Source organism: Chinchilla lanigera, unplaced genomic scaffold (genome assembly GCF_000276665.1).
Source record: "Chinchilla lanigera isolate Chin_1 unplaced genomic scaffold, ChiLan1.0 scaffold00015, whole genome shotgun sequence".
In the NCBI taxonomy this organism is placed as follows: Eukaryota; Metazoa; Chordata; class Mammalia; order Rodentia; family Chinchillidae; genus Chinchilla; species Chinchilla lanigera.
This window is the reverse complement of record NW_004955416.1, coordinates 21,236,544-21,245,723: the sequence shown is the minus strand read 5'-3', so window position 1 is coordinate 21,245,723 and position 9,180 is coordinate 21,236,544. Positions and strand designations below refer to the sequence as shown.

General features: G+C 54.7%; 1 protein-coding gene across 1 annotated transcript in view; it reads left to right on the top strand.

The window, feature by feature from the left end:
* The window catches only part of Rgma (repulsive guidance molecule family member a), a gene marked incomplete at its 5' end in the record, with an annotated part of 40,809 nt that overhangs the window by 16,108 nt on the left and 15,521 nt on the right, over positions 1-9,180 (top strand). The window contains 1 exon segment of the mRNA XM_005381602.2: positions 138-253. Coding sequence (XP_005381659.1) covers positions 138-253 — 116 coding nt within the window.

Here is a 9,180-nt window from a genome sequence, read left to right as displayed (position 1 = left end):
GAGAGGGGCAGAGCCGGGCGCCCGCGGGCGGCCGAGGTGGACCGAGCCTCGGCTCGCTGCCCCAGCCGGCGCAGCGAGGCTGCCTTTTCTCCGCAGCAGCGCGATTTATTTTCTTCCCTTCTAAACTCTTCTTCCAGGGAGAGGCTAGTGGTAACAGGCCGAGCTGGATGGATGGGTATGGGGAGAGGGGCAGGACGTTCAGCCCTGGGATTCTGGCCGACCCTCGCCTTCCTTCTCTGCAGCTTCCCCGCAGGTAAGGCGCTGTGCCCTGGCCGGGGGACAGCCGGCCGGGGCCTCCCTGCGACCCTGAGCACGGGATCGCCCGCGAGTCGGGGCTCAATCTCGCCAGTCCCCCGGGACCCCTGCCTCCCGTGTCCGCGGGCCTTTGTTTCCCTGCAGCCCCGCTGGGGACGCCATGGGTGCCCGTGGAGACCGGGGGGACGCGCTCGCACTGCGAAGGGCAGGAGCGGGCGAGGGGACCTCCGGGCCCTAGGGCGCCCCGCGCCTGCTCCCAAGAAAGAAAGGGGGTGTCCGGCACGCGCCCCCAGCGGTTCCGGAGGAGAAGGGGAGCCAGGCGCACTTAGCTCCAGCTCCTCCACCGTTTGCAAACCTGCCGGGTTCCCGGGGGGCAGACGCGGCGTGCCGTCCCGGAGGTCCCTGCCGTGTCCCCGACGGCCCCCTCCCCGGGGCCCAGTCCCGCCCCACGCGCTTCCCCACGCGGGCAAGCCCACCGACCCGGTTCAAATGAGCTCGTACTCCTGTTTGATTACATTCCGTGTCGCCCCCTGTTTGTTTTTATTGTGTCAGAAAGGCAGAGAATTTCAGAATTAAAGCTGAAAAAGCCCATCTGTTTCCAATGAATCCCCCATAGTTTTTCACAATGTTTTTGGCAGATCTCTGCTCTCAAATTCCTCGGAGCCCGGACCTCTTGTTTTTGTTGGGGGAAGGGAGACCAACTCCACAGAGAAGCATTTGTTCCTTCCCGAACGCTCCGGTTTCTTTACTTTTTTTTTTTTTTCTCTCCTCTTTCGGAGGGAGGGGGAAAGGCACGAAACTTAAATCCCCAGTGTGTTTTCTTTATAATGTTTCATAAAACTTTATTTCATTTTTGCCATATGCTGCTCACAGCCTGGAAACGCCAGTTAAACCCTTTATACCCATTTTTCTCGCGATAGAAATACAAATACACGCAGTGTCCCGGGCCAAGTGGTCCTCCGTGCGTGGCACGATAGATCGGCTGCCTCTGCATTGTGTGGCGGGGCTCCGAGGTGTCTCTCTGCAAAAATTCCAGCTGGTTTCACAAGGCAGCCAGGCAAATCTGCCACCCCTGTATGCAGCCGAGATCTGCAAGAAAGGACTTGAGTTAGTCTCGGATTGGGTTGTTTTGATTTGCTTTTCAGCCAAGTGGGTTTCAAGGAACTGGCAGAACTGGGCAGTCCCGACTGGGCTTAGCTACAAGTTGGTGCTCCCAGTGGGCGGCCCACGTAGAGAGCAGAGCAGTGTGGGGCGGAGGCTCAGTTTACCACCCAGTTCCAGCCCTGCTGGAGGCCCCCAGCGCCTGGCCTGCTCCAGAGCCCTGGGCTGCACTAGGGAGACCCTGCCAAGGGCAAGAAGAGGGTGTCGGTGTCCCCAAAGAGGGTGTCAGCCCCCACGTGCCCAGGAATATCAAAACCCCACGGTAGCATGGTGTCCTCTCAGGACCCCGGTTGTCTGAAAAGACAGTTTCTCCATCTACTTAATCTAGCCAGATGGCCAGATTTAAAAAAAAATAAAAATCACCCTCATGTTAAAAAAGAAATCCCCCTTTCGGAGAAGCAGGAGTTTGCAGTTTGTGTTCCCCTTGGTTGGGTCTAGATAAAGATCCAGCCCTTTGGAAGTTTTATCAGATGGGTTGATAAATGGCTTTTGTCCTTTGGCTGCCTTGGGGGATGTGATGTCAGCCCTGTACTGAAATTGAGAAGGGGGGCTCTGGGGCCCTTAAAACAACACCTTCCCGCTCTTAAAGCCACAGCACTTAATTTCTCAGGCTAGAAGCAGAGGAAAGGAAAGGCTGGCAGAAGTTCTCAGGTCAGAGGTGTTTATGGTGCTTCCTGATTCGTTTCTTTGTCTTAAAAACTTTTCTTTATGTCAGAGAATCCCAGCAGAGTCTGAGGAACGCTGGTGGGTTATATAATTCACAACCCAAATTCCATCACTTTTGTTTCCAAGAAACCGATTTCTTTTTGGCTTCAAGGCTGGTAACTAAAACCTGGCAGATGGTGCAGATAGCTGCTGGGCTGTCGGGCCAGCTGGCTAAGGTTTCTCCTCCTCGGAGCCCCTGACAGTCGCATGCAGTCAAAATTGCCCACCTTAATGAAAACGGAGCTTCCAGTAGCCCACGCTGAGGTACACAGCTGCCTCCAGGACTTGGAACTTATGAGCTCAGGAAACCTGGGTCAGAAGATAGTTCCCTGAGTGAGAGAGAAAACGGGCAATTTTCACAACAAAGAGAGGGACTGCCACACTTGCTGATATGTTGGATGGACCCAAAACCGGGACGCTTTGGAGTAAAATCAGAAGACCAGTTCTGGAGGAGAGCGGGGCGGGCCTTACAGAAAATAAGAGGCCTGGCAAGTAGGAGGTGGGGCTCAGAGTCACACTCAAGTGCCACGGCTGCCCCTCTCGACGGGTGAGGACTGGCTGAGCCAGGGAAAGGTGGGAGCGTAGGCTCCAGCCAGATTGCAGGGGTGCAGATTAACTTGGACGCAGGTAGGTAGGGAAAGATGTCTTCACTCTGCTAGCCTGAAGTGTTTGTGTGTTTTGAATATTTACATTTACTTTGTCACATGTATGACCAATCTACTGTGTCCCTAGCTCCCTGACAAATACAGCTTCTGGGCCCTCAGGCAGACATAGGCTGGCAAAGAGAAGGGGCCCTGAAGTGTCACACAGGCTGGAAGGGTATCTGCCTGGGCAGTGCTGTGGGGATCCAGGGCCAGGCAGACAAAGGCTAGACCCACCCTAGATGGTAGGCAGGGCAAAGCTTTTCAGAAGAGGCTTTCACAAGTAGCATCCTCTTCCAAATGCATCAGATAGGTACTTCTTTGGCTTAGAGGCCATGTGACTCTTTCAAGCCAATATCTAAGAGAAATCCATCCAGGCATGTTTGGACAGCTTCCTGTGAACTGTACATGAATGCTGGATTGCAGCACAGTGGGTGTTTCTCAAAGTGGGGTCTTGGGACCAGGAGCATGAGCCTCCCCTGTGAACCTGGGCCCAGCCCAGACCTCCTGAAGCAGGAAGATACTCGGGGCAAGAGCTCTACGGTCTGCTCTGACAGGCCCTGCAGGGGATGCTGATGCACACTATAGTTTGAGGCCTGCTGTTCTAAGAAGTATTGCACAGCTGGGCGTGGTGGGAAACACCTGTACTCCCAGCACTCAGAAGAAGGCTAAAGCAGGAAGACCTCAAGTTGAGGCCAACCTGGACTACATAGCGAGACCCCAGTGTCAAAAGAAAAAGTATTACACTGCGGCATTTCTTCCTTTCTTGTTTCTTTCTCTTACACTTTTAAACTGTAGCAGTTTTAGAAATGTTAGTCCCGATGGGGAAACTAAGGCCTGGCTGGGGAGGACAAAGTCCCACGCAGTGTATGTAAGCACAGCTGGGTCGCTATAGAGATGAGCGGATTTCTACCCTGAGATGCTATTTTAAAATGTGCATGCAAGTTGGCCTGCTTAGCACATTGCTTTGTCTCCCAGTTGGACTTTATGTCCTAGAAGAAGAGTGTCTCCAGCTGTCAGGGCTGCAGTGAGTGACAGAATACCACAGAAGAGGCCTGTGAGCTGCACAAAGGCCTTGCTCACAGTCCTGGCCAATGCAAGATCAGGCGCTGGCTGATTCCATGGCCCACTCCTGGGTAGCACCCTTTCCCTCTGTCTCCTCCATAGGGCAGAAGGGGCAGTGGGTTCTCTGGGCACCTCCCCACTGGATGAGATGGGTACTAACCCCTTTCAGGAAGGCCCTAACCCCAGGACCTAAAATCACCTGCCACTGTCCCCTGCTTCTATTCCTGGGGGCTCAGGTTTAACATTTGAATGGACAGGTTGGGAACAGAGGCTTCCTCTATAGAAGAGACTGTGAAGGGGCTTGCAGGGCAGAGCTTGGCTCCCAGGGAGAACATAGACGGAAGTCCTGTAGGTGGTTGGCTCCTGAGGTCCCAAGGGTGAACTGGGGGTAAAGGAAAGGACCTCCAACCTTCCTGTTTGGAGAAGTTTGGAGAAATTGCTGGTAGTCGCCCCAGCGCCCAAAGGAAGGGCGCTGGAGAGAATTCGGCCTCTGAGGAGAGGTGACCCAAGGCACAAATGATGCTTCTATGATACGGGAAGAGGTCAGCAGGCGTGGGGACTGGTTCTTGTCCTGAGTGCAATGTGTCAAGTCTAGGCCTGGACACTGCACCCCGACTTCAGGTTTGGGTTGAGCACCAGTTGGGTGCCATGCTGTTTTGCTTCTGGTCTAAAATACAACCTGCTTACCACTGAAAACTTGTTTCTCTGGAGGGAGCCAGTTCATCCCAGTTTTCCCAAGACTGTCCTTATTTTAAAACAGAAAGCCAGGAGTCCCGGCACACCGGGATGGTTGGTGCTGGTCACCCTAATTTCACCCCCCCTGCCTGTGCCTGCTGGGCGTGAAGTCCTCAGTGTCAGGTGACACTCGTACAGTCCAGTGGGGCTGGAAGTCCTTCCTCCCCCCATTTCCCATCATCACCTTGCTACATCGCCAGCAGGAACAACCGCCAGGACCTAGGAGTCCAGCAGGAAGGACTTCCAGCCCTCCAGTCTTGCGGAGCCTCGTTGCCATGGTGCCTAGTCCATCCCCAAGCTCCTCTGGCTGCCCTTCACCAGCCCCTCCCCACCACCCCTTAACCACGGGCAGCCACCAAGCTTCGGCCGTGGCACCACCCAGTTTGGGCTGCAGTGCCCTCCATCCACCCACTTGACCAAGGCCCAGTGCTGGGGTCCATGCGAGCCCTCCGCGCCCTGCACGTCTGTCACCTAGGCTACTAAGAGCTGAGTTTCCTCGCATGGCTTGGTAACCTGATGGGTCTCGGGGTTCAGTTCTCTTCTGAATCATCAGTTCTGTTTGTCAGGGCAGAAACCCCACTTTCTGTGTCTGTGACAAATCTCTCTCCTCCTCAGCCACCCCAGACACATCCAGCATAGTCCCGGGAACTATGGACCCTGGGATTTTATGTTTCTGGTGATTTAGAGTTTTGCTCAAAAGACAGAAACCATAGCATTTTTTAAACTACTTTCCAAATTTCTCCTGATTCTAAAAATAGTATTCATTTTTAAATATTAAGACAAAAAAAGGATAAGAACAATAACCCCAAGCCCAATCCCTCACAGATGGCCATTGTTAATTACCATTTCATTAAAGTTATTCAAGATGTACTACCTGTATATTGCTCTCTCTGAAGTGTGATCATTTGAGAGGATAGTAACCTTTGAAGCTCTTCTGTTGATTGATAGCCATAGAGGACCGGGCATTCTGCTAGATGCGTTAAGCACGTGCCCACAAGGGTCATCACTGCCATTTCACTGTGAGCTACAGAGCGTCAGAGAGAGTGGCTGAAACTGCACACGGAGCTGCTTACCTAGTACAGAGAGAGAGAAGCGAGAGTCCTCCCTTTCACCATATGTTGGATTTTGGGGACACACCCTCAGATTAAACTTGCTATGGAGGATGTGGGCTGCACCGTGCGGTGTACAAGGCCCTGAGGTCGTGGAAGGGAGGATGAGAGGGCGGTATGATAGGACAGCGATGGAGCACCCACTTCCCATGGACTTAGGCCTTTGCCTCCTCCCCAGGCCCCTACCGGCCCCTGTCGGTCTCTGGCTTAGCATTCCAAAGAGGAAGAAGTAGCTCAGTCCCAGGTCGGAAGATGAGTTCACTGGGCTGTTCTTGTGCACGTGCTTTCCCTCAGACTTGCGTCTTCTTGGTTTTGCTTAGTGTTTATTCCATGCCCTGCTTCAGCTAAGCCGTCAGAACATGCAGACACCTGTTGCTGTGACCCCTCTGCCCCTGTCTCTGCAGATAGGATCGAGGAGCCCGTATTGTTCCCATGCTAGGGAATGCCTTGTGCACATCCACCCGTGTCCCTGGGCCCAGCCCGGCCCAGCCTGCACCACTTGCCCTTCTGGTGTGTCAAGGAGGTAGGAGAGGAAGCCTGCCACGTGATGGCAGGAGGGAAGAAAAGCTACTTCAGATGCATTTTGACCTGTGGCTGAGCAGATGGCCCAGAGTTGTGGGGACAGGGCCAAGATGGATAGCCCGTCTCTGGTGCCAGCCCAACAGACAGGACAAAGGGCCACTGTGCCTTCAGACAGGAAGATGGCCTCTCACCTACACACTTCATTGACATCTGGAAAGTGATGTCTTTGCCCTTGCCACCCTCCTTGTGGCACCCAGGATAGCTTGAGCCGCTGCCCTGAGGCAGGCAGTATGCTCCTGACATGTGATTCTGTGCCCTTGGCCGCCCTCTGACCCAGAGAAGCCCTCAGCCTGTGACTGACAGGTGAACACAGGGACCTTCAGGCCATCCTGCCTGCGAGGACCTGGCTCCACAGGGGCTTGGAGAGCTGGGGGAGGGTGGCCCATTGGGAAAGCTGAGGTGTGCCCTTTTCCTTGGCACTGGGTGCTGCTTCTTGCAGAGACTTGGCCAGCATGGAGGCCAAGGCAGAGCCGCTCTGGCTGGGTGTGATGGGGCAGTGCCTCCTGCCTCAGCCCCGTGAGTGGCATTCAGCCATCTCTGCTCACGCTCCCTCAGCTACGAGTTAACCCTGCAGGACCCTAGCTGTCCAGCCTCTGCTCCTTCCCTCCCTAGGTCAGCAGAGGCTTGTGGAGAGCTTTCTTCTGCCTGTCCTTCTGTAAGCCCAATCCTGGAGGAAGCACCCTTGAAAAGTCCCACAGGAGGGGCTGGGGATTAGCTCAGTGGCACAGTGCCTGCCTGGCAAGTGTGAGGTCGTCAGTTTGATTCCCGGTACCAGAAAAAAACCAAAAAGAAAAAAAAGTCCCACAGGAGTGGCCGGCTAGATGGGTCCCTTGGGGCATCCTCAGGCCAGACTCAGGGACAACGCCTGTTAGGAAAGGATCCATCTGGATGCTCTAGGTTAAGTAAGGCAGGCTCAGGAGAACAACCCAGTCTGCCTCCTGGGTGTGTCCTTTCGGTTCTAGTCAGGAACCCAAGAGCCACCCTAGGTATTTCCATAGAGAACCAAGAGCGGGAAAACTCCAGAAAAGCAAAGGGAACCACTGAGGCATGGGGTGTTGCAGGAAGCAATTTCCACCTCTGGATCCACAGGGGCAAAGACGAGAGGAGCTTTAAAGAAGGGGCTGCCCAGCCAGTCTTGGTCCTTCTGAGTGACTCAGCTGGCAGGGGACATGGCTGGGCGGTTTGGGACAAAAGGTCAACCTGTCTCTGCCTCCAGGGCTCCTCATCGTTGAGTGCCCCCTGGTGGTGGAATTGATCAAGTAGCCTGGTGAAAGAAGAGAAGTGGGGTTTGCAGAGACCTGTGCATCACACCACCTGTCAGGTTCTTTTGGAGATGCTCCCCTGGAACCCCAAGGCCTCCGTTCTTGGATCGTTGTGTTCGGGTGACATACATTGTTTTCTCTTCATTTGCATAAATTGTTACAGTCGACCCTCCCCACCCCAAAGCATAGAGACTCACTGGGCTTCTTCCCGAAGTAGCGCTGATCATGGCTCCCAGCACACGGCAGAGTCCGTCCAGAGCAACCTGCGAGTGCTTGAGGCGTGCATTCAGGCAGTTACTTTACAAGCCAGAGCTGGACAAAGGCAACTAGACCCTGAGGCCTGTTTCTAAATGAGCCTTACCGCTTTAAGTGGAGGCAAGTTAGGCTCCCGCTCTGCGCGCCCCACCCCTCCTCCGGGGCAACTGAAACCTGATCTAATCCCTTTGCACTTGGGTAATTTATTGGTCTATTGGGCTTTTCTTGGTGGCAAATTGCATTGTCTTTATTCCTGGGCTCCTGCTCTGGAGGGCTCACCGCATTCCTAAGACTCCTTCTCAGGGTTGATCCTTCACACCCCCTTGGTGCCCAGCAAAATAAGTTTTATTGGGTTTCTTTATTATGCAAACAGAGCGGTAATCAGGCTATTATTGTGAAAGATTGGGCTTGATTAACAGTTCAAAGCAGGACTCTGAACGCAGCTAATGCTGCCGTGGTGCCTAAATATTTCTCTCCCGCCTGGGTTGGTACCGCTGGTGTCCAAGCCCCCTGCTCTTTCCCAGAGGCACTGGGTTGCTATTCAAAGGGCGAAATTAAGGCTGACGGGCTGTGTGCCTGGGATTTCCCTCTCTGCCAGGGCTCAGGCCCTCAGGAAGGCATCTGAAGCCTGCTTACCAGTGTGAAATGTTCCCTGCTTGTTCCCTGTGTGGGCAGTGGGCTGGGCCCTGGGCACGGGGGTGAATTACGGGGTGAAGAGCATTGAAACTTCTGAGTTGCTGTGTGACGTGTGGGAGCCTGAGGATGCGAGGATAGGGCTGGGGAGCCCCGGACTTGGGATTCGTGGCATGTGGGGCGCGCGGTCTTGGTGGCCCCTCTCGAGAGAACCCCAGCTGGACAGGTGTGGGGGTGGCAGAGAGGCCTCTGGAGCCCACTGTAGAACAGCTGGAGGCCAGGTCAGAGAAGGGGAGCCCAGGGGCTGCCTTGATAAATATCAAAGAAGGAGCACAGGGCAGCTATAGCTTAGCCTCGTGGCTCTAGAGAAGGGTGGAGATGCCTGGGAAGTCCCCGAGGACGCTCGCTAGAGCTGTCCAGAGGAGGAGGGGCCGCCCCTAGGGGATATCCTTCCTGGTGACAGCTGAAGGTGGTGACTGGCACCCTCTGCAGCCCCTGTGTTCGAAATGGCCATGGTGCGGCCTTACAGAGTGGGCTTTGCACTTAGTCACAGGGTGGTCCTAGGGCCTGGGTGAAGCAGGCTGTGCAGAGGAGCAGCAAGCCCTAGCCCTGGTGGCCACATCTGGACCAATTAGTTTATGGGATTGCTGCAGTCCCACACTGCGGTCCAGGGCCCTTCCACCCCAGTGAGATTCCGGAGCCAACCCTGTCCCTAGGCATTGCCCCAGCTTACGCTTTAAGCCAGGTTCCTTGTCTCAGCGGTGCTCCTCGGCCGGG